The sequence below is a fragment of the Oncorhynchus mykiss genome, chromosome 10, assembly GCF_013265735.2.
Source record: "Oncorhynchus mykiss isolate Arlee chromosome 10, USDA_OmykA_1.1, whole genome shotgun sequence".
NCBI lineage: Eukaryota > Metazoa > Chordata > Actinopteri > Salmoniformes > Salmonidae > Oncorhynchus > Oncorhynchus mykiss.
The window spans coordinates 59429309-59455550 of NC_048574.1; the positions used below are offsets into that span (position 1 = coordinate 59429309).

A 26242-nucleotide genomic window follows, 5' to 3' on the forward strand; every position below is an offset into this window, starting at 1 on the left:
GAGCATGTGGATCAGTGGATAAAAGGCACTTTCCCACGTGCCCCTGTGCATGTCCCAAATTGCACCCTATTCCATAGTGCACAACTATTGACCAAAGCCCCTAAAGTTATACACTATAATGGGAATGGGGTGCCGTTTGGGATGAAGCCTCTCTGTCCTTTCCACGCTGCTTAGGTGACACAAATGAGGGATGCTTGGTGGTTTGGATGCTGTTGAATACCGAGGGGGGCTGTGTATTTTTCAGATAATGTAACTTTTATTATGAGATACAAGGTAATAAGTCACAATGGAGCAAGAACTCCAAAGCTGAAGCTTCAAAAATACATATTGGTTTGGTACCCTGAAAGTTCAATTGATTGTTTTGAATGAGTGCATTAGGATCATAGAGTCAGTCCATCCCGAAAAGGTTGACATATTCCTATTGGGAACTGCATTCATTTTGGTGATAAGGCCTTGGCAGATCCATCTATTGAAAATCGATCTTGGAAATGAAGAGAGTTATTTAGGGTAAAAACAACACATTTTTGGAGATACTAGACACATTTATCAAATATGACTGTTTAATAAACGTAGTCAATAAAGGTATATTTTCAATACTTGCAGTGACAATGACAAAGGCCCTTTGATCACGGAGATGTACCATGAGTGAAATTAGCGACTCAGTCAATGGAGGCAACAGATGCTGCAGGCCTTGAATCAGTGCCTGACACGTGCATGTCGTTCATCGTGATTATGTAAGGCATTTATAAGTGACTCGCCATCAAATTCCATGCTTGCCGTATGTTTATGTCTCATTTGTATTAAAGCGTAGCTGATTGATCTACAGTTCAAGTGAATGACAGGTTGTTATTAGAAAGGGAAGGGGAGTGTGACGTAAAGAATTTAATGGAACACCACATGATTGATTCCCTACGCGCAGCGCACGACTCAGCGCAGTCCATCCCTTTGGATCCTTCTGCTGCTCAGAGCTCTAGGATACGTTCACTTATGTGTAGCAAAACAAAGGATAATTTCTGTTTCCAAAGAACTGTTCGAATATTATCGGTAGCCTATTTGAGAAGTACTCTATCATATGGATCAGAAGTGCCGTGCTCTTCAAGTGTCAATTATTTATTGGAGTTGTCACTAGACATTTTGTTACGACTGTCTCCCAAACGCGTTTGCCCTGTAGTGACCGGAACAGCAATATAAATGAAGAGGGACTTAACGTGACCGTATTGAGCAGAGCACTTGCGGGTTTTGGTGCGCTGCGAAGGTGTATGCCAATTCAACGGCTGCCACCTCCAGGCATTGAATCCAAGTAAATATCGGCAGGGTGACTAGAGGAATGGCTGCGGCAAACAACGGATCAAACACAACTAGGACCTTTACAAATCAGTTTGTACAACCGCCTTGGCGCATCGTGCTATGGTCGGTCGCGTACAGCCTTGTGCTCGCCGTGGCAGTTTTTGGGAACCTGATAGTGATTTGGATCGTATTGGCGCACAAGAGGATGCGGACCGTGACAAACTACTTTTTACTCAACTTGGCTTTCTCTGACGCCTCAATGGCCGCGTTCAACACGTTGATTAATTTCATATATGCTGCTCACGGCAATTGGTACTTTGGAGAATCATACTGCAAGTTCCACAACTTTTTCCCAGTCACGGCAGTGTTTTCAAGCATCTATTCAATGAGCGCAATAGCGGTCGACAGGTGAGCTCTGGAGACATCAACTTAATTTTCACACATTCTATTACATTTGGTGAATTTATTTATATTTTTATAGGAAATGTGACAATTTGTTATTATTTGTTTAATGCTACTCCGGTTTAATGTAATGTACTGATTCTATAACCAACCCCCTTAAATCAAATTAGAAAAAGGTAGGCCTAATGCACACACACGGGAAACCAACCCTCTCCTTACATTCTGTCAAAACGAGAATGAACTGAATGTAGCTTTAAATCCACTAATCTAACCAATAAAGATCCTGCGACACAAATTGCATCCCAAATGGCACCCCTTTCCCTATACATTGCATTACCTTTGAGCCCTATGGGTGCTGGGCAAAGGTACTGCACTATAAAGGGAATAGGGTTCCATTTGGGATGCATTCAACATTAGAAAACACTTGAGGTTCTTGAGGATTTGATCAAGCATTTCATTACTCAGTTTGTGTATAAAAGAGCCAGAGTTCTTCTAATGAGCTTCACTGTGCAGCCAACCTATCATTGTGGAGGTACGTGCTGATTAAATCATTTAAATTGGAGTACCTGCAGTGAAATAATGGCTTTAAGTGCCAAGAGTGCTTATATGAAAGCTATACTCACAACACACAGACACACATGCAAACGCGAAGCGTGTACACACACACTCGCACACACTGGGTTTACCATGCTGTGCTTCTTCTCGGGGCCAAACATCGCAGGGCCTTATTTATCAAAGGTGCATTTGGATGAAAAATATTAAATCTCACGTATGCCAGTTCCTTTAAAAGTTGGTATTTAGCCATTTTGAACTTGATGGGGAAAGTGTGTACAGTTGAAGTCAGAATTTTACATTTTACATTTCTTGAACGTACTTTTGTGCGAAAAGTGCAAATCTGTCCCTGAACAACAGCAAAGGACCTTGTGAAGATGCTGGAGGAAAAAAGGTACAAAAGTATCTATATCCACAGTAAAACGAGTCCTATATCAACATAACCTGAAAGGCCGCTCAGCAAGGAAGAAACCACTGTTCCAAAACCGCCAGAAACAAGCCAGAATACAGTTTGCAACTGCACATGGAGACAAAGATCGTACTTTTTGGCGAAATGTCCTCTGGTCTGATGAAACAAAAACAGAACTGTTTGGCCATAATGACCATCGTTATTTTTTCAGGAAAAATTGGGACGCTTGCAACCTGAAGAACACCATCCCAACCAAGAAGCACGGTTGTGGCAGCATCATGTTGTGGGGGTGATTTGCTGTAGGAGGGACTGGTGCACTTCACAAAAGAGATCGCATCATGAGGCAGGAAAATGATGTGGATATATTGAAGCAACATCTCAAGACATCCGTCATGAAGTTAAAGCTTGGTCGCAAATGGGTCTACCAAATGGACAATGACCCCAAGCATACTTCCAAAGTTGTGGCAAAATGGCTTAAGGACAACAAAGTCAAGATATTGGAGTGGCTATCACAAATCCCTGACCTCAATCCCATAGAAAATGTATGGGCAGTACTGAAAAACCGTGTGCAAGCAAGGAGGCCTAAAACCTGACTCAGTTACACCAGCTCTGTCAGGAGGAATGGACCAAAATTCACCCAATTTATTTTGGGACGCTTGTGGAATGTACCCGAAACGTTTGACCCAAGTTAAACAATTTCAAGGCAATGCTACCAAATATTAATTGAGTGTATGTAAACTTCTGACCCACTGGGAATGTGATGAAAGTCATAAAAGCTGAAATAAATCACTACTACTATTTTGACATTTCACATTCTTAAAATAAAGTGGTGATCCTAACTGACCTAAAACAGGGAATTTTACTTGGATGAAATGTCAGGAATTGTGAAAAACTGAGTTTAAATGAATTCGGCTAAGGTGTATGTAAACTTCCGACTTCAACTGTATCTCCATGCATATCTAAGACCATGCATACTCAGAACTTCTAGTGGTTGATCAACTATTGCAAGCAAATATTGTTATTTTGAGGAAAGTTGAGGTGTTTGATGCACAGGAATTATAATAATGGTAGGCTAATAAAAACACTAAAACGTTTGAGTCACGTTCGTCATCATGAGGAGACCAAGGCACAGCGGGACATGAATACATTCTTTATTTAAACGAAGAACCCTAAAACAAACAAAATTTAAAAAAATGAACGTGAAGCTATGACACGAGTGCTGACATGCAACTACACAGACAATAGCCCACAAAACCAAAATGGAAAATGACAACCTAAATAGGATCCCCAATCAGAGACAACGATAAACAGCTGTCTCTGATTGGGAACCAATTCAGGCCACCATTGACCTACATATACCTAGACATACTTAAACACCTAGACAATACAAAAACTAAACCAACCACCCGTGTCACATCCTGACCTAACCAAAATAATAAAGAAAACAAAGATGACTAAGGTCAGGGCATGACAGTGGAGATCCAGAACATAGAGCTGGCTCAATACGTCCTGGCTGGATGCCAAATCAAATCAAATCAAATTTTATTTGTCACATACACATGGTTAGCAGATGTTAGTGCGAGTGTAGCGAAATGCTTGTGCTTCTAGTTCCGACAATGCAGTAATAACAAGTAATCTAACTAACAATTCCAAAACTACTGTCTTGTACACAGTGTAAGGGGATAAAGAATATGTACATAAGGATATATGAATGAGTGATGGTACAGAGCAGCATAGGCAAGATACAGTAGATGGTATCGAGTACAGTATGTACAAATGAGATGAGTATGTAAACAAAGTGGCATAGTATAGTATAAAGTGGCTAGTGATACATGTATTACATAAGGATACCGTCGTTGATATAGAGTACAGTATATACGTATGCATATGAGATGAATAATGTAGGGTAAGTAACATTCATATAAGGTAGCATTGTTTAAAGTGGCTAGTGATATATTTACGTCATTTCCCATCAATTCCCATTATTAAAGTGGCTGGAGTTGAGTCAGTCAGTGTTAGTGGTGGCTGTTTAACAGTCTGATGGCCTTGAGATAGAAGCTGTTTTTCAGTCTCTCGGTCCCAGCTTTGATGCACCTGTACTGACCTCGCCTTCTGGATGATAGCGGGGTGAACAGGCAGTGGCTCGGGTGGTTGATGTCCTTGATGATCTTTATGGCCTTCCTGTGACATCGGGTGGTGTAGGTGTCCTGGAGGGCAGGTAGTTTGCCCCCGGTGATGCGTTGTGCAGACCTCACTACCCTCTGGAGAGCCTTACGGTTGAGGGCGGTGCAGTTGCCATACCAGGCGGTGATACAGCCCGCCAGGATGCTCTCGATTGTGCATCTGTAGAAGTTTGTGAGTGCTTTTGGTGACAAGCCGAATTTCTTCAGCCTCCTGAGGTTGAAGAGGCGCTGCTGCGCCTTCTTCACGATGCTGTCTGTGTGAGTGGACCAATTCAGTTTGTCTGTGATGTGTATGCCGAGGAACTTAAAACTTGCTACCCTCTCCACTACTGTTCCATCGATGTGGATAGGGGGGTGTTCCCTCTGCTGTTTCCTGAAGTCCACAATCATCTCCTTAGTTTTGTTGACGTTGAGTGTGAGGTTATTTTCCTGACACCACACTCCGAGGGCCCTCACCTCCTCCCTGTAGGCCGTCTCATCGTTGTTGGTAATCAAGCCTACCACTGTTGTGTCGTCCGCAAACTTGATGATTGAGTTGGAGGCGTGCGTGGCCACGCAGTCGTGGGTGAACAGGGAGTACAGGAGAGGGCTCAGAACGCACCCTTGTGGGGCCCCAGTGTTGAGGATCAGCGGGGAGGAGATGTTGTTGCCTACCCTCACCACCTGGGGGCGGCCCGTCAGGAAGTCCAGTACCCAGTTGCACAGGGCGGGGTCGAGACCCAGGGTCTCGAGCTTGATGACGAGCTTGGAGGGTACTATGGTGTTGAATGCCGAGCTGTAGTCGATGAACAGCATTCTCACATAGGTATTCCTCTTGTCCAGATGGGTTAGGGCAGTGTGCAGTGTGGTTGAGATTGCATCGTCTGTGGACCTATTTGGGCGGTAAGCAAATTGGAGTGGGTCTAGGGTGTCAGGTAGGGTGGAGGTGATATGGTCCTTGACTAGTCTCTCAAAGCTCTAGCCCGGCAAATGTGAGGAGCTGGAATAGAGCGCATCGGGCTAGAATAGCGCACTGGAGACCACCATGCGCATCTCTGCATAACACGGTGCCTGACCAGTTACACGCTCCCCACGGTAAGCACGAGGAGTTGGCTCAGGTCTCCTACCTGACTCAGCCAATCTCCTCGTGTTCCCCCCCCAAAAAAATAATCTTTGGGCTGCCTCTCAGGCTGCCGTGCTAGCGGCACCTTCATATCTTGTACCTTCATATCTTCGCTGTTCCGCTATTCTCCTGTATTTCTCCTCGTAGTATCGCCGTTCCGCTTCCGCTGCCTCTAACTCCTCCTTAGGACGGCGATACTCCCCCGGCTGTGTCCAGGGTCCTGCTCCATCTAATATCTCCTCCCAGGTCCATCTCCCCATTAAGCGCTGTTCCTCCTTTTCACACTGCTTGGTTCTTGTTTGGTGGGTTATTCTGTCACGTTCGTCATAACGAGGAGACCAAGGCGCAGCGTGGTGTGAATACGTTCTTCTTGATTTAAAACGAAGAACACTAAACAAAACGAACATGGAGCTATAACACAGGTGCTGACATGCAACTACACATAGACAATAACCCACAAAACCAAAATGGAAAATCGCAAGCTATAAATAGGATCCCCAATCAGAGACAACGATAAACAGCTGTCTCTGATTGGGAACCAATTCAGGCCACCATAGACCTACATATACCTAGACATACTAAAACACCTAGACAATACAAAAACTATACCAACCACCCATGTCACACCCTGACCTAACCAAAATAATAAAGAAAACAAAGAGAACTAAGGTCAGGGCGTGACCGTATGCCTATACAAAACAGATGCATTTGCCTTTTGGAAAAAGATTACATAGCAGCATCTCGCCTAATAGCCTATATTTACATATAATTATATAGGCCTAAATCATAATCATAAAGCAAGGGCATGTCTCTACTTTTCTGACATAACTAGTTTCTTCCCTCTATACAACAAATACAAGGCTACCATTTATCCATCGCTCATTTAATACCCGACCATGCTCAAAAGTAAATAGGCCGGTAGCCTATGACAGTAACGTTAGGCTGCAATGTTGCTGTGCGATAGGAGCTCGGCATATACTATTTAATCTCAGAGCCTATACCAAGGTAGGAGATAGAAACACAACCATGTATTGACAAACAAAATATTGAAAAACAATTTGTCTTTTGCATGGAAGCGTGTACTTCTAAATAGTTTAATAGGCAATCTTGCAGAATGTGCAGCCAGTGTTTGGCAACTGCTATATATAAAGTCACGTTCTGCCCACAACTCAACAGAAACATCTGAGGATTTCAGAAAATGTGTCGTGTGTTGGATAGATGTCTGAAGAGGTTCCAGGAGACGGAAATGCAAAGTGTCCCACTTTTTCAGAATTCAATCAAATAACGGTAGCCTGCTAATAATTTGGCGCAGTGCATTATTTATGACAGTTTTATAACCTTAACATCAAAACAGAAATAAATGAGGCCCCAGGTGTCGGGAGGTCAACTCTATACCTTTACAAGTTGTGTTGCACAGTAGGACTACAGTCCAACATCTCTTTTCATCTGACTTTGAAGTTAGTCAAAGGAGATAATCCGCACCTGCATGGGCATGACCACGACCTGACCACTTATAGGCCTACTGTGGGCCTTTGATACACAGAATCAAAGACAGAGCACACACACACACACAGCACAGGTATACTCTCATACACACACACACACACACACACACACACACACACACACACACACACACACGCACAGCACAGGTAAACTCATGCACGCACATACACACACACACACATATATATATATATATATATATACACACACACATAGAGACAAGCAGACAGACAGAGGTAAGGAAAGGTAAGGTAAGGTCTGAGGATGAAACCTGACAGTCTAGCAGTAAATTCTGGGGAAATGGAATCTTTGTATGCTGGAAACCAAACAAACAGCAGTGTTGGATCCAATTAGAGATAGACTGGGAAGAGTCAAAGAGTCAATCAAACATAACTAGCTCCACATAGGGCATCCTTTGTTTTGAGTACCTGAGATACAGCATATTAAAGCAATCTGAAATTGGGCACAGACACACACACACACATTACTATCCTAATGGTGGCCGCTCCAGAGAAGATTGGTATCTTATTTACTGTTTGATTTGGCATCGTAGTATTTCAACCTGGTCTCTGGCTTTTGTCAAGAAGAGCTTGTTTAACTCACATTCTGGAAAATGGAGGCCTCAATGTTTGACAACACTTTCCACAACACTCTCCAGTGAGACAGAAACAATACTCGCATCTCATCCTCTTTTTTTTGTCGCTTTTATATTTGATCCAACACAGCCACCGCCAAATATTTTTCTAAATGAGAGCTTATAAAGAATGCAGTTACAATAAGACATTTCCCAATGGGCACAGATGTCAATTCAACATCTATTCCACGTTGGTTCATCTTAATTTCAATGAAATGATGTGGAAATTACATTGATTCAACCAGTGTGTGCCCAGTGGGTCCTGCATACTAAATGGTATTCATTAACTGTAGTTATGGTGTACACTCTATTCAAAATAAATAAAAAGTATAACCTGTAAAGCAAGAAGTGTATGGAGGAATAAAATACCAAATCAACCTTTGAACTTTGACGTAATATCCTTTCACCGGAGACGGAAGCGAGACATATCACTGGGTCCTTATACACAGTCTCTGAACTAAGTAGACCAGACCCAACTTCAATCGTATTGGTGTCTATGGGAGACACACACAGTTTAGTAAACAGTGACACTGTTTTTCATTGGTAAACGGCCTGAGTAAGACATCTTAATTTATCCACCGTCTTTGCTTTCACCCCCTGACTGACCTCTTGAATGGTTATAGAGGCTGTTTTAGAGACTGATGAACAGGGTCTGGTAGTGCTCCAGTCCTCCCTGTCAGAATAAGCAACATAGGATTTGGAAAGTATATCAAATCCTGTAGAAATGGCTCTATGGTTATTGTGTGTAACCTACTTCATGTTCCTCTAACACTGCGTGTCATATCTTACCATTCTGATAGATTGGAGGGAAAAAGTGGTTGGCATTTCATTGGTTACCTCACGGCAAATGCCCCAGGGGCAGAGTGGTCCATACTCATTGAATATGGCACGTTTAAATCTGAGAGCAATCACTAGTAAAACCTTTCTCGTGAATTACCTCATTACTGAGCGCAAAGTTGATTGCATTTTTTACACTGAAACATGTCTTCAGACTGTAGTGCCGCTCTTATTGAAGCCTCCCTCTACAGCTTTCCGTACTCTATCAGAAAAGGGGAAAAGGGAAAAAGTAAATGGCCACGTTCGAGAGGATCAAAACCCTAATGAATAATAGGTAAATTGACGTAAATGGGGGGTACAGCCTCCATTTTTTACTAATGCTCTCAGCTGTAAGGACTTTTCATTTGACGACTTTGGGTCTTTTGACCATCCTGCTATACTGTTTAAAAGTCAGCCACCAGCGCTGGCTATAACCCTGTCTAGGCCACCAAAGCACTGCCGCGCATTATTTTTACTGATTTCTCTGAAGAATTGTCTGTTGTCCTTGAGAACTATGATAGAATTATTGTGTTGGGCGATTTTCATATTCATGTTGACAAAGAGAGTGACTCCAAGGCCATTGAATTGATTTGTCTTTTGAGCTCTACGTACTTTATCCAACATGTTACTGGGCTCATCCATAACTGTGGCCTTACTCTGGACCTGATTATTACCGAGTGGCTAACTATTGATAAATCCTCTATTGTTTATGTTGCTTTATCTGATCACCACAGTGTATTTTTTTTAATGTTCTTGTTGCCGATGGCGCAGGGTAATACTGAACACATTATAAAAAAATGCTATCTTACCTCCGAAGTTTATTGAGTGTATGAACAATACACCATCCCCTATTCTGCCTTCCTCTTGTGATGATTTACAGTTGAAGTCGGAAGTTTACATACACCTCAGCCAAAGACATTTAAAATCAGTTTTTCAAAATTCCTGACATTTAATCCTAGTAAAAATTCCCTGTCTTAGGTCAGTTAGGATCACCACTGTATTTTAAGAATGTGAAATGTCAGAATAATAGTAGAGAGAATTATTTATTTCAGCTTTTATTTATTTCATCACATTCCCAGTGGGTCAGAAGACTACAACCTCAATTAGTATTTGGTAGCATTGCCTCGAAATTGTTTGACTTGCAAACGTTTCGGGTAGCCTTCCACAAGCTTCCCACAATAAGTGGGGTGAATTGTGGCCCATTCCTCCTGACAGAGCTGGTGTAACTGAGTCAGTTTGTAGGCCTACTTGCAAGCACACACTTTTTCAGTTTCTGCCCACAAATGTTCTATAGGATTGAGTTCAGAGTTTTGTGATGGCCACTCCAATACCTTGACTTTGTTGTCCTTAAGCCATTTTCCCACAACTTTGGAAGTATGCTTGGGGTCATTGTCCATTTGGAAGAACCATTGTGAACAAGCTTCCTGACTGATGTCTTGAGGTGCTTCAATATATCCACATAATTTCCTCCCTCATGATGCCATCTGTTTTGTGAAGTGCACCAGACCCTCCTGCAGCAAAGCAACCCACACAACACGATGCTGCCACCCCTGTGCTTCACGATTGGGAGGGTGTTCTTCAGCTTGCAAGCCTCGCCTTTTTCCTCCAAATATAACGAAAAGTCATTATGGCCAAACAGTTCTATTTTTGTTTCACCAGACAAGAGGACATTTAACCAAAAAGTACAATCTTTGTCCCATTGTGCAGGTGCAAACCGTAGTCTGGTATTTTTATGGTGGTTTTGGAGCAGGCGCCCATTGTGTTATGTCGATATAGGACTTGTTTTACTGTGGATATAGATACTTTTGTACCTGCTTCCTCCAGCATCTTCACAAGGTCCTTTGCTGTTGATCTGGGATTGATTTGCACTTTTCGCACCAAAGTACGTTCATCTCTAGGAGACAGAAAGCGTCTCCTTCCTGAGCTGTATGACAGCTGTGTGGTCCCATGGTGTTTATACATGCGCACTATTGTTTGTACCGATGAACGTGGTACCTTCAGGCATTTAGACATTTCTCCCAAGGATGAACCAGACTTTTTCTGAGGTCTTGGCTGATTTCTTTTGATTTTCCCATGCTGTAAAGCAAAGAGACACTGAGTTTGAAGGTAGGCCTTGAAATGCATCCACAGGCACACCTCCAATTGAATCAAATGATGTCAATTTGCTTAGCAGAAGCTTCTAAAGCCATGACATAATTTTCTGGAATTGTCCAAGCTGTTTAAAGGCACAGTGAACTTAGTGCATGTAATCTTCTGACCCACTGGAATTGTGAAACAGTGATTTATAAGTGAAATAATCTGTCTGTAAACAATTGTTGGAAAAATTACTTGTGTCATCCACAAAGTAGATGTCCTAACCCGACTTGCCAAAACTATAGTTTGTTAACAAGAAATTTGTGGAGTGGTTGAAAAACGAGTTTTAATGACTCCAACCTAAGTGTATGTAAACTTCCAACTTCAACTGTAGTTGATCACTTGAATTGCAAATTAAGGGCAGTCATTGATGCCATAGCTCCAGCAAGTCTGAAAAAGGCCACATCCAAACGGAGTGAGGAAACATTCAAATGTAAGATAATTGTAGAAAGGCAGAGCGGAAGTCGAGACAGTCAAAGTTGCAGGTCCATTATTCTGAGAGAGCAACTTGGCATATATCAAGGCAATTTGAAATGCCAGACAAGCTCATTTCTCTAACCTGATCACTAATTATCAGAATAATTTGAGAGTGCTATTCTTGACAATTGATGGGCTGATAAATCCTACCCCCGCAAAACTATATGAACTTTCCTCCACATCTAAATGTGATGAGTTTGTGGCATATTTCAGAGATAAGATAAGAAAACATTGGGCTGGGTATCAGTCAAGCAAGACTGATGAGAAGTGTGATGATATGTGCCCTAGCCTACCACGCAAAGGCACTATGGAGTTATTTTCCCTGGTTGACACGGACATGCTCAGGAAAGTGATATCACAACACAACCTGCCTTATCGATCCTATACCCACCACATTCTTCAAAACAGTTTTTAATTACATATCTGAAGAAGTACAAGCTATTGTTGATCACTCACTCCACTTTCCCCACTGCACTAAAAACTGCTATGGTGAAACCGTTCTGAAGAAAAGTAATCTAGATTCTTCAGCTCTAAGCAATTTTCAGCTCTTAGCAATCCCTAGGATTGTGGTCAAGAGAAATGTTAAAACATTTAATCATGAGCTATTTCTAAATGATTTGGCTGCTGTACCCTGGGAGCTGATTTATCTAGAGGATTATTTAAATCACACTACAGAATGTGTTATTGATTTGCTCACTGAGGTAATGGACCATCATGGCCCTATAAGAAAGAGTACAGTTGGTGCTCGTCCATCTCCATGGATTGATGATGAACTGGGTGAGGCTTTTTCTCAAAGAAATATGGCAGCCAAGTCAAAATTAGAAATTGATGAACAGAATTATAGAACATTAAGTAATTATGCAGTTAAATTTAATCGAAAGAAAAAGTTATTTTACAACAATGCTTTTACTGATTGTAAAAATGATTGTAAAAAGGTATGGAACACAGTTAAGGGCTTACCTGGTACATCTATCTCATCATGCCCATCTAGTGTGGAGGTTGACAGGAGAATAATAACAAACCAGTTGATATTGCCATCATTTTGAAACATTTTTTACAAAGAAAATTAATTTACTGAGCAACAATGTAAACATACATTTTTCCAAACAAGCTATTGTCCAATGGATTGATGAACATATTATGAGCAACAAGATCTGCTCTTTTAGTCTGCAAACGGTGTCAGTGGAGGAGGTGTTAAACCTATTGAAGTCATTACCTGATGGTAAATCTACAGGTTATGGTCTCATGGGCAATTTTTTGCTTCGCTGTGCTGCTCCCCAGATTGCAGTTCCACTGGGATACATTGATCACTGGAAAAGGGGATGTTTGCAAATGTATGGAAGCATGTGAAACAGTGTCCTATTCCAACAGACTGCAAAGAACCCATTACTCCTGCCAATAGTCGACCAATTAGTCTACTCCCTACACTCAGTAAGATATTGGAGGGTATTGTGAGGAGACAAATATGGGAGTACATGGAAAATAATGATCTGATTACAGCCAATCAGCATGCTTATCGCAAAAACCATTCCACTACCACTGCATTGGTTGACATGACTGACCAGTGGCTCAATGCTATGGATAATGGCAAGTTTGTGGGTGTACTATTTTTAGATTTCAGTGCAGCATTTGATTTAGTGGATCGTGAAATAATTTTGACAAAATTAATGCATTATGGTTTTAAGGAGCTAGCATTGAAATGGGTACAGTCATATCTAACTGACAGGAAACAGTCCACCTATATCAATGGTTCATTTTCTTCCCCTCATGTGTTAAACTGTGGAATACCGCAGGGCAGCTGCCTTGGGCCACTTCTTTATTTAATATATACCAACGACCTTCCCTATGCCTTAGCTGAAAGTCAAGCTACTATATTTGCAGATGATACTACAATTTATGCAACAAGACAATCGGTTCAACAGGTACAGCAAGCTACAAGGAGATTTGGAGAATATTAGGGAGTGGGTTTGCCAAAACAAACTTGTTTTAAACACCAAGAAAACCAAAGTTATGTCGGTCTGTTCCACTAGGAAGGCCAAAACAGCATGGGATACAATTAAGTATGGGAGGAGTACAAATTGAAGAAGTGGCAGAAACCAAACTATTGGGAGTACAGCTAGACAACTGCTTATCATGGTCGTCTCAAATAACTAATCTATGTGAAAAAAATATTTAAACAGCATGCATAATCAGAAGGGTAGCTAAATATTTACCAGGAAAAATTATTCAGCAAAAAACACAAGCATTAATTGAGAGTCAGGTGCACTACTGTTCTCTGGTCTGGGGAAATGCATCATCAAGTGAAGTTAGGAGGCTGCAGAATGCACAGAAAAAAGCAGCAAGGATTGTTTAAGGTGGAGATATGGTTATTCTGCTTATTTTATTTCATAATATACATCATTTAAAACGGCCAAGTTCTATTCACAATGTTATTCAGTTGGTAAGAGACAGACATTCCGTAAATACTAGGAATAGATTGTCCACCATCTATGCGTTATCCTGACAGAAAAGAGAAATAGGCAAAAAAAAACATTTAGAGCAATAAAAAAATTGAATAAATTAACTGAGCAAACCAGAAACCTTTCAATATATAAGTTTAAACATAATATAATATGTAGAAATGTTGTGGGACTATAGTAGATGAATAATCAATATTTTTTACATTGAGTATTTATTGGGTCATTATGTTAGTATATTATGTATGTTTGTAATAGTGTGTTATATGAGGAAATGTGTTCGTATTATAAATTGAAGTTTAATGTTTAAGGACTCTTGGAAGATTAGTCCAAATGGGGACTAAAAGAGATCCAAATCAAAATCCAATCAATCAGCCAATCTCCAACCTTCCATTCTTAAGCAAAATTCTGGAGAAATTGTTTTTTTTAAACAACTAAAAAAAATCTAACCTGGTTTTCTTGCCCACCACAGCACAGACAGCCTAAGATAAAGTGGCAAATGATCTGAGAGCCAGACGCTGAACAGCTCTCTGTCCTTGGGTGTGGGTTGGTCTCTCCGGTCCAGTTCTAAAATTGGTTTAGGACCTCTTAAACCGGTCAAGAGCCTTTTTATCACCCTTAGTGAACATAACTCAGAGAAAATACATATCCCATGTGGTGTTCCACAAGGATCGATTTTCGGTTCAGTTTATATGTTGCCCCTTGGCCACCGTCATCAGAAAGCACAACATTGATTTTTCACTGCTGTGCAGACGATACACAGCTTTACACTTCTGTGTCAACCAGAGCATTTTAGCTCTCACAGATAAATTATTATGACTGTATTAGTGATTTAAATACTTGTATGGTTCACAGCTTCCTCCAGCTAAATCAAGATAAGAACGAGGTACTTATTATTGGAGCCAAAGCACACAGAATCTGGCCGCGTATTTTAATTCACGGTCAAATAAGATAAAACACCAGGTAAAAACGTAGGTGTCACTTTAGATTCTGAACTAAACTTAGAATCACACATTAGGAATGTGACCAAATAGCATTTTACCACCTGAGGAACATTGCCATGGTACGGCCGTTTCTCTCTCAGGCTGATACAGCGAGACTGTAATGCTCTCCTGTCTGGTCTACCAAAGAAAGCCATTGGCCAACGTCAAAACATACAGAACGCTGCAGCATGGCCAGACAGAGAGCACACATTACACCAGTTTTAAAGTCTCTGCACTGGCTGCCTGTGAGTTTAACAATTCATTTTAAGATTATTCTATTGGTTTTAAATCAATCCACAACTGTGCACCCCAATACATATCAGACATGCTTTTGAGTTATGTACCCAGTAGGTCTCTCATGTCCTTTGGCACTGACCTTTAAACTATCCCAAAGCCCAGGACCAAGAGGCATGGAGAGGCAGCCTATAGTTACTATGCCCCCAGCCTCTGGAATAGCCTTCCAAAGAACCTGGGGGGGGCTGAAACTGGGAACATACAGTATCAAAGTTTGGACACACCTACTCATTCAGGGGTTTTTTCTTTATTTTTACTATTTTCTGCATTGTATAATAACAGTGAAACATCAAAACTATGAAATAACACATGAATCATATACTAACCAAAAGTGTTAACAAATCAAAATATATTTTATATTTGAGATTCGTCAAAGTAGCCACCGTTTTCCTTGATGACAGCTTTTGCACACTCTTGGCCTTCTCTCCAGCTTCACCTAGAGTGCTTTTCCAACAGTCCTTGAAGGAGTTCTCACATATGCTGAGCACTTGTTGGCTGATTTTTCTTTTTTTTTCCTTTTTTCTTTTTTACCCCTTTTTCTCCCCAATTTCGTGGTATCCAATTGTTGTAGTAGCTACTATCTTGTCTCATCGCTACAACTCCCGTACGGGCTCGGGAGAGACGAAGGTTGAAAGTCATGCGTCCTCCGATACACAACCCAGCCAGCCGTACTGCTTCTTAACACAGCGCGCATCCAACCCGGAAGCCAGCCGCACCAATGTGTCGGAGGCTACACCGTGCACCTGGCAAACCTTGGTTAGCGCGCACTGTGCCCGGCCCGCCACAGGAGTCGCTGGTGCGCGATGAGACAAGGACATCCCTACCGACCAAGCCCTCCCTAACCCGGACGACACTAGGCCAATTGTGCGTCGCCCCACGGACCTCCCGGTCGCGTTCCGGTTTACGACAGAGCCTGGGCGCGAACCCAGGGACTCTGATAGCACAGCTGGCGCTGCAGTACAGCGCCCTTAACCACTGCGCCAGTTGGCTGCTTTTCCTTCACTCTGCGGTCCAACTCATCCCAACCATCTCAATTGGGTTGAGGTCGGGTGATTGTGGAGGCCAGGTCATCTGAAGCAGTACGCCATCACTTTCCTTCGTGGTCAAATAGCCCTTACACAGCCTGGAAGTGTGTTGGGTCATTGTCCTGTTGAAAAACAAATTTGGACTCATCAGACAATAGGACAGATTTCCACCGGTCTAATGTCCATTGCTCGTGTTTCTTGGCCCAAACAAGTCTCTCTTTCTTATTGATGTCCTTTAGTAGTGGTTTACTTGCAGCAATTCGACTATGAAGGCCTGATTCACCGCAGTCTCCTCTGAACAGTTGATGTTTGAGGCTGGTAACTAATGAACTTGTCCTTTGCAGCAGAGGTAACTCTGGGTCTTCCTTTCCTGTGGCTGACCTCATGAGAGACAGTTTCAACAAAGAGCTTGATTGTTTTGCGACTGCACTTGAAGAAACTTTAAAAGTTCTTGAAATGTTCCATATTGACTGACCTTCATGTCAAAAAATAAAGTAATGAATGAATGTAATTTCTCTTTGCTTATTTGAACTGTTCTTGCCATAATATGGACTTGGTCTTTTATCAAATAGGGCTATCTTCTGTATGCCAACCCTACCTTGTCACAACACAACTGATTGGCTCAAACGCATTAAGAAGGAAAGAAATTCCACAATGAACTTTTAACAAGGCACATCTGTCAATTGAAATGCATTCCAGGTGACTACCTCATGAAGCTGGTTGAGAGAATGCTACGAGTGTGCAAAGCTGTCATCAAGGCAAAGGGTGGCTATTTTGAAGAATCTCAAATAGAAAATATATTTTGATTTGTTGTTTTATTAATGTTTTCCTGTGAAGCGCATTGCGTCATATTCATGTCTGAAATGTGTTGTATAAATAACGCTTGATTTGATTTGACACCCTTGCAGGTACATGGCCATCATCCACCCGCTGAAACCCAGGCTGTCGGCCACAGCCACCAAGGTGGTGATCTTGTGTATCTGGGCGCTGGCCGTGGTGCTGGCCTTCCCTCTCTGCTTCTACTCCACGATCCGCATCCTGCCCCGCCGGACAATCTGCTACGTGGCTTGGCCCCGGTCATCAGATGACTCCTTCATGTGAGTGAGACACTCTGGGTGCATCTCAATAGTCGGAAGTGGGTTCCTTTAACTCACCTCCTCTTGTTCATCTTCGCTGATCTGAAAACAGCTTTGGGTTGATTGGTAATGAAACTGTATATTGAAGTGAACATGCTGCTGGTTGGTTTGGGTGTGGGCTACCGTGGTTGTGTATTGATAAGAACACTGGGAGTTGGAGGTACACTTCAAATGGGCTAATTCCCAGTGTATTCATACCAACCCTAATCTAGCGAACCTGATTCTAATAATTAGCTGGTTGAAAAACTGAATCAGGTTAGTTACAACTGGGGTTGATTGAAAACCTACAGGAGGGTAGCTCTCCAGGAACAGGTTTGGAGAGCCCTGATGTAAGGCAAATAACTTGGCCAATTATACAGGCACTAGTCAAAAGCACATACATCCAAAAATACTCAAAACTCAATAGTATCTACAATATGAAAAAGGATCTAAGTAATATCTACACAAACAAACCTACTTAGGCATTGGAGTTACTTACATACCAACAAATAATACGATCAATAATGGCGCATAGACAATCATAGAAAACGTGCTCAAATCAAATGTACACGATAAAGGAGCACAAACATATACTGAACAAAAATGCAAATGCAACATGTAAAGTCTTGGTCCAATGTTTCATGAGCTGAAATAAAAGTTAACAGAAATGTTCCATTTGCACAAAAAGTTTATTCTCAAAACAAATGTACATCCCTGTTAGTGAGCATTTCTCCTTTGCCAAGATAATCCATCCACCTGACAGGTGTGGCATATCAAGAAGCTGATTAAACAGCATGATCATTACACAGGTGCACCTTGTGCTGGGGGCAATAAAAGGTTACTCTAAAATGTGTAGTTTTGTCACACAACACAATGCCACAGATGTCTCAAGTTTTGAGGGAGCGTGCAATTGGCATGCTGACTGCAGGAATGTGCACCAGAGCTGTTGCCGGATAATTAAATGTTAATTTCTCATAAGCCACATCCAACATCATGTTAGAGAATTTGGCAGTTCGTGTGCCCAATGTCGTTTAAGAGAATTTGGCAGTACGTCCCACCGGTCTCACAACCGCAGACCATTTGCAACCATACCAATCCAGGACCTCCACATCCTGCTTCTTCACCTACGGGATTGTCTGAGACCAGCCACCTGGACAGCTGATGAAACTGTGAGTTTACACAACTGAAGAATTTCTGCATAAACTGTGAAAAACCATCTCAGGGAAACTAATCTGCGTGATCGTTGTCCTCATCGGGGTCTTGACTTGACTGCGGCGTCCTAACCAACTTCAGTGGGCAAATGCTCACCTTCGATGGCCACTGGCACACTGGAGAAGTGTGCTCTTCACGCATTAATCCGTTTTCAACTGCAGATGGAAGACCGTGTGTATGGCATCATGTGGGAGAGCAGTTTGCTGATGTCAATGATGTGAAAAGAGTGCCCCATGGTGACAGTGGGGTTATGGTATGGGCAGGCATAAACTACGGACAAAACAAAATTGCATTTTGTCGATGGCAATTTGAATGCACATAGATCCTGAAGCCCATTGTCGTGCCATTCCTCCTCTGCCATCACCTCATGTTTCAGCAGGATAATGCATGGCCCCATGTCCCAATGATGTGTGCACAATTCTTTGAAGCTGAAAATGTCCCAGTTCTTCCATGGTCTGAATACTCACCAGACATGCCACCCATTGAGCATGTTTGGGATGCTCAGGATTGACGTGTAAGAGCGTGTTCTAGTTCCCACCAATATCCAGCAACTTCTCACAGCCATTGAAGAGGAGTGGGACAACATTCCATAGGCCACAATCAACAGCCTGGTCAACTCTATGCAAAGGAGATGTCGCACTGCATGAGGCAAATGGTGGTCACACCAGATAGTGATTGGTTTTCTGATCCACGGCCATACCGTTTTTTTTTCAAGATATCTGTGACCACAGATGCATATCTGTATTTCCAGTCATGTGAAATCTATAGATGAGGGCCTAATGAATTTATTTCAATTGAATGATTTCCTTATATGATCTCAATAAAATCGTATAAATTGTTGCATGTTGCGTTTTATATTTTTGTTCAGTGTACTTTGAATGAACGCATCCTTGAATAATTGTTTGTATCAACTGGAATTAACTGAAAGTTTGTCAGGTTGCCACATTGATTGCATACAGGTTAATTAATATAAGGTGGTGAGTGTCCCGCTTCTGGAGAACTGGGTGGTGATTGGGTAATTGGAATGTCAGTCCGTATGAGTAGAGGAATTTCATACACACAGGACAGCTAGCCTAGAGAGATAGATAGATAGATAGACAGACAACCAATGCAGACTAGTTAACGAAGAGAGCAACCTAGACTAATGCATATAAATGTGAATTAGATTAAATATAATTTGCAGAATTACCATGTTTTCCATTACATTCACAGGAATGCTCTGCTTTTCCTTCCCGACAGCTATCTATTCTTCTCTGGTAAACAGGTATCATATCATTGTGACGGTGCTGGTGTATGTGCTGCCCCTAGTGGTGATGGGTATCACCTACACCATTGTGGGTGTGACGCTGTGGGGAGGAGAGATCCCGGGGGAAGCATCAGATAACTACCACAGCCAGCTCGCAGCCAAGAGGAAGGTAACGCAAAAATACAACTCCATTATACACATAACGTCCTTTGGTAAAGCCATGTGTATTCCATTTGTAAACCAATGTGGCGACCATTAATTGAATGCAGTAGATTCAGCCAGTCATTTTAACTGGCACGGTCACGAGACGTCCCAATTGTCTCAGTTTCATTTTCTCCCGTTCATTTGGTGTGAGAAGTAGAATACTGTAGGCCTTTTAAAAATGCGGATGGGAAAATAATTTCTGCAAACAATAATAATAATAATAATAATAATAAACTGAATATGCGCTTCTGGTGGATTTGAGGGTTTATCCGTGTTTGACCCAATACATTGTCATTACAATAATTGATGTAGCTATACCATTGAAATGAATAACTGACCCTGTACATGGCACAATGATCTCTCTGTATTCCCCACTGGATTTGGCTACCCATCAGGTAATCCAGCGTTATGCAGGCAAACAACAGAGATTGGTCTCCTCTTTAGAGATGACAATGCATTCAATTAACTGGACACAGTGTATCTCATCATTGATCTTCGAATTAGAGTCCAGGCTCCGTATGTATCAAGCGTCACCGGGTAGGAGCGCTGATCTAGGATCAGGTTCCCCCTGTCCATGTTATCTCATTCATTGTGGTCTAAAAAGCAAAACTGGTCATAAATCAGCACTTTTATTCGGAGATGCTTCATATATATGGACCCTGGTCCCCACAGTTATCCATAAGGATTCAGGTAATGTGAACCAGTATGACTAACATCTATTAGGCCAGATGTGGGTTTAACAGGTGTGGGTCAGATTATAGATAGGCAACGGCCAATCCGACAGGTCTAGATATGGGAATTATTGGGATTATTCCAGGACACCCTGTGAGTAAACCCAGACTGTATTTCTGGGTTGTTATTGTTTTATTCATGAGGATTACACTCAGATTACGGGGGATCAGCACACCTGGTTCTTTGTTTTGGACAGATAGCCGAGGCCATGAAACCGTATTCGTTTACAGTGATTTATCCGGTGATGTAGCCTGTGATCCTGCCTGACATTTGACCTCGGCGCCAGCACACGTTTGGTGTTGTTACTTGCTCTTGTCTTATTTCAGAACTGGTTCTCTTTTTGATTGTTTTTAGTTTTTGTCGTGAAATGCACCTCCATATAAACTTGATTTCATTTGAGCAATGCAGTGATGGAGGGTTAGTTAACCTTGCACTTATACACAGTTCCAATTCCCCAGTGGGTTTGACTGGGCCACAAATACAGACTAGAAGTCATTTAGGATAAAAGCGTCCGCTAAATGATTGGATTTATTGGATTAGCCAATAAAGTCCCTGCCAAACCCTTTTTACCGAAGCTAGACGAGGGCTGAGAGAGGTTCATTAGGCTGAATGTCACCCATTGTCATACCGTCAGGTCCTATTCGGTGGTTAGTTTAAAAGTAATTGCTAATGAGGTCAGCGATCTGTTCCCAGCCAGCTCAATTGACCCATGCTGTGACCTCTTCAGCAGACCACCAGTGCTCTCGCGTCAACTACCTGCGACCTGCTATGTCATGCGTCATGGACACCCTTTCTCCTGCTTTAAGTAGCTCCGGAAAGGATTCTACCAGACACCGTTTGTTCGTCATTAGACTCAGTGTCCCAGACACACTGTACATACCAAAGAGATGACACGTCTTCATAAGCTTTCTGCCACATTGTTAATCATCCAGAAGATGATGCAGGTGGCGCTAGTTGATCCTTGATTTATAAGATCCTAATTGTTATTGTTCATAAACAAGGTAACGGACAGCTTGATCGATCACTTAATCAAGAGGCTGAAGTATACAGCTAGTAGTAGTTAAAAGGATAGTTCGGCCAAATGACAAAATGACATATTAGTTTCCTTTACCCTGTAAGCAGTCTATGCTCAAGGTAAAAGAGCAATCCATGCTTTGTTTTTGTTTACATGGCCACTATCTCCAAATGCGAACTTGTTTTGCATTCTTGGCCCATAACCAATGCAAGTCAATATTCCTGATGTTAGCATAAACATGACCAAGCCCAGAGACATACTGTAGTTAAATCTAAGTCTTTAGGATGTCTACATCTGTGGGATGTTAAATCGGAATATAAAGACTTTCCCACCATTTAGTGCTTTGCATGCAACACCACTGTACATTAGTTTCCTAAGCCTAGTGCTAGACTAAAAGGCATGCTCAATGGAGAATCTCAAAGGTTTAGCGAATGTAGGTTAAATCTAACGAGTAAAGTGACAGAATGGAATCTATATGAAAGGCTTTGGGGAGTTTCTTGGAGCTCAGACTGTTTGACGGACAGACTGACCATTCATTGGAGATCACAATCACTAATGCTCTATGGGCTGGCAGCCATCTTGTCACATGACATTGTGAGCATAGTTCACTTGATGAGACTATGGCTGAGTTTCAAACTCATAAAATACACACCCTCGTCCACCTACCCTCACCTTATGCCCTTGGGGGAATCCCCGTCACCATCTTTGACATCGGTCCAAACGATTATCCAAACAAGGGAAGTTCGCAACGTAAGCCCCTCAGCCCTCGTTTTTGATCGAGTTTGCGAGTGTACAATTATGTTCACTTCGGGCCATAATTCAATTCGCGAGGATTATACATCCGTGAAGAAAAGTCAGCCGAAATTAAAACCTCAACGTCAATATGGAGTCAACATACAAGTGTAAGTAAAAACAAATGTAAATAAGGTAGAAATTGTGCTACTAACACGTCTGGTAAAAGTAATATTGTTTTTGTTTCGGGTTAGCTTATGGAAATTGTAGAAATAAAACATTTTCTTTCTTCAGATGTTCCAGCTAGGCAGGCTAACATTAGTTAGCTAATTCATTGGCTAGCTATCATACAGTAGGCGTATATTAATTATGATTTATATAGTTAATAAAAGTAGACATGCAATCACAATTGACTGTAGCGCATATAATGCAACCACAAGCTACCTACCGGTGGCTGAAAACATAATCGTCGCGGGATGAACGAGTGACGAATTTCCGGGCAAGGGCGGTCCATTACAAAATCATTCCTTCCTCCCTCGCCCCTTGCCCTGCAAGTGTATAGTCGTCAGATGTTATCAGAAGTGTCCACTTAATTTGAGGGCTGAGGGGATAGGGTGTGTCTTTTAAGTGTTCAGAATGCAGCCTATATTATGAGATGATCTACCGTACCTGCTATAGTGATGACACAGTAGTAACACAATAGTGAACACAACAGCGAGGATACATGGACAAAGATCTTCCTCGCTGACAAGACGGACAAATTGCAGTTTGCATTGTCCAGGCGTGTCTGAGCTTTGATTTTCGGGTAGTCTAGAAAGAGACAAAATTCTATCAGATGAAATTTGTCACAACTCCTCCATACAAGGCAACAAAGTACAAACTTTTTGAGAATGCCGATCTGATTTCAAGTTTTCGAAATGCTCTTTTGAGGATTTTAAGTGACACAATCAGTTCATGGAATTCACAGGATCTTTGAAGTGAGTTGCTTCCTTCGTGTTGGCTCTAGAGCGTCAGGATATGGAATACAATCTCAAATGTATCACACCGTTGGACCATCAATGGTAGTCCTGACCATTTATGTGTAAATGAAGCAATTCTATTTTGAGGGTGTTGTGAATGGCTCTTTTGAAAGGTGTTGTCGTGATGAAAAAAAGTATATCCTAAATTGCTGTGGCTTCCAGGACGGAATGAAAATGCCAACCTGAGGACGAATCAATCATGGTGCCCACACTTGTGAGAATCTATTGAGCGTCACACAGTCTGTCCATCTCAGAATCAGGTACTTTGTGAAACCAAACATGAAGTGGCCGTCCAAATGTTGATTTTTTTGATCGACATCTTGTCTCAGAGCTACACAGAATAAAGACAACGTACTTTCTTTTTCCTCTCTTTCTCTCTCTCTCACTCCTATTTTCTTATTCTCTCCTCTCTTTCTCTCATTGCTTTCTCCCCCTCCCTCTCTTCCACCCTGTCTCCCCCATCCCTGTCGCTCTATTCCTCCTATCCTCCCACTATCCCCTTCCTAACCCCCAGGTGGTGAAGATGATGATCATTGTGGTGGTGACCTTCGCCCTCTGCTGGCTGCCGTACCACGTCTACTTCATCGTGACGGGCGTCAACAAGGCTCTGATGAGGTGGAAGTCCATCCAGCAGGTCTACCTGTCAGTGCTGTGGCTGGCCATGAGCTCCACCATGTACAATCCCATCATCTACTGCTGCCTCAACAGCAGGTAGGATCCAGCACCTGGGCACTGTTAAGAAGGCACCAAAGCATAGAATGAAGATAAGCCTTACCCATAACTCATTTATATTTTCAGTTTAAAAATGTTTTTTTCTTTGTTCCTACTTTGTTCCTAGGTAACCACTGGCTAGATGGATAAGACCAGATGAGAAAGATACCAGTGTACCTTCTTTAGAATTCATAAGCCACCTCTCAAATGTTAAAAATCTAACAATGCACTCATCTGTCTGGTTTGGGTTGTGGTTTGGATACAGGTTCCGGGCGGGCTTCAAGCGGGCGTTCTGTTGGTGCCCGTTCGTCCGGGTATCCAGCTATGACGAGCTGGAGTTGCGCGACAACAACACCACCCACCACCGATCCGGCCACCTGGGCAGCATGTGCACCCTCTCCCGCGTGAACACTGGGACCAACAGTACCAACAATCGCCAACACAGCATCAAAAAGGCAGTCTCCAGATGCCATGGCAATGCCGGTGTTAACGGAGATAACAATGGTAACCATGGCAACCAACCGGGCGGTAGCCAAGTCCAACCTTTACAGTGACCCCGATGATGTGGCCGACGATCAGTTCTCCTGAGATGTTTATGATGACCACGACCACATTCTAGAGTGTTCACGAGTGGTTTGGAAAGTCGTTGTCAACATTTCGCCTTCCGAACTTCCCTCAAACATTCCAAGCAAGCCTTTAGATTTTAATTTTATTTTACCAAGCATAAGTATTTCATGTGAGTTTGTTGCAAACGCGGTTGTTCTGTATAAAGTATTTTATGCTGGCTTGATGCAGTGAGATTCTTTTGATTTTATTTGTATTTTGCTTAGCTTTCGAAAAGCATTTGTTTCTGCCTTTTCTCATTTCCAAACCCCCCTCACGACACTGACTGGACATCTGGTAGGCTGCTGTCTCGACGGGCAGATTTGTGGGCAGATTTGTGACATCTGGACTAAGCAATGAAGGCAGAGCTTACCAGTAGTTTACCAGTGTGGGCATGCATCTATTACTCAGGCAGGCTCCCCTTGAAAGAATGTTAGGAGTGGTTGGAGGTTGGGCATATATATATATATATATAAAACACATAATAATGAAAAGGGAAGGTTGTTGCACACAGATGGTTTATTAATGTGTCTTTCTGTACCATAATCATACACCCTTTATCAGCTTGTCATCAGTTATGCAGACTGATACCCCACAGATTGAAATAGCTGTGGACTGTATGTCCTGAAATGTTTTTTTTTTTTTTTGAGAGAGAGAGAGAGAGGCACCTGGGGCAAGAGATTATTCAGTGTTTCTCTTTCAGCCTGCAATTTCCTGAGGATAAATGAGAATGATAGGATGTTCCATTTTGTTATTGACATTTCTCTCATAAGCTGCTTTTGTCGTTATAGGAATTGTACAGTGCCATTTATTTTTTAAATGTATGAGATATATGTCTTATGTAAGCAGAGGATTGGTCTTTGCTTTTGTGATATACCGTGGTGTATACTTACTGTGGTTAAGGCCATTTTTAGCACTTTAGTCATTGAGGGATAAACGCAGACAAACACACGCACACACAGACATGCACAGACACATTCAGCCATCAACATGAAAGTATTTCACGGAGACGTACTGTGAAGTACTGTGCACTGTGTACTAAAACTAATCATCATGGGAAATGGTGCCGTATTAAAACACAATCTGAGAGCTTTTTTTTTAATAAAAACCCACCCATCCATCTCTTTGATTCCATGAAGACCTTTAATCCAGAGCTCATGGCTCTTACATAAACATGCCAGTACTCACTCTCCCTCTCTCTGATAAGCGTCTCGTCACCTTATCACACACATTTGCACACACACGTATGCATGTACACACGTGCGGTCGCATGCACACACACTTGCACGGACGAGCGCACACACACCCACGTGAGGGTGCACGCACCCACATACACACACACACACTAATCCCAGTGAAAGGATACTGCAGTTATTTATTGTGTAGTGGGATTA

General features: G+C 42.1%; 1 protein-coding gene across 2 annotated transcripts; it reads left to right on the forward strand.

Moving 5' to 3' along the window:
* Positions 1 to 892: 892 nt before the first annotated feature.
* Positions 893 to 25968, forward strand: LOC110534383 (neuromedin-K receptor-like). 2 transcript variants are annotated; one of them, XM_021619228.2, is made up of 5 exons: positions 895 to 1695; positions 17168 to 17356; positions 19851 to 20001; positions 24049 to 24245; positions 24511 to 25968. In XM_021619228.2, the coding sequence occupies exons 1-5, from the start codon at positions 1328 to 1330 to the stop codon at positions 24797 to 24799; spliced, it is 1194 nt and encodes a 397-aa protein (XP_021474903.2). In that variant the 5' UTR covers positions 895 to 1327; the 3' UTR covers positions 24800 to 25968. The 2 variants fall into 2 exon arrangements, with proteins under 2 accessions (XP_021474904.1, XP_021474903.2); XM_021619229.2 differs by lacking the exon at positions 24511 to 25968 and having other exon boundaries at positions 893 to 1695; positions 24049 to 24249.
* Positions 25969 to 26242: the final 274 nt, after the last annotated feature.

What these genes read in the sequence shown, in the direction of transcription:
- LOC110534383 (XM_021619228.2), top strand. Translation starts at nt 1,328, where the DNA reads ATGGCTGCGGCAAACAACGGATCAAACACAACTAGGACCTTTACAAAT. An exon ending in TCATCAGATGACTCCTTCAT is followed by an intron (nt 17,357 to 19,850) that starts GTGAGTGAGACA and finishes TCTGGTAAACAG; the next exon opens with GTATCATATCATTGTGACGG. An exon ending in TACTGCTGCCTCAACAGCAG is followed by an intron (nt 24,246 to 24,510) that starts GTAGGATCCAGC and finishes GTTTGGATACAG; the next exon opens with GTTCCGGGCGGGCTTCAAGC.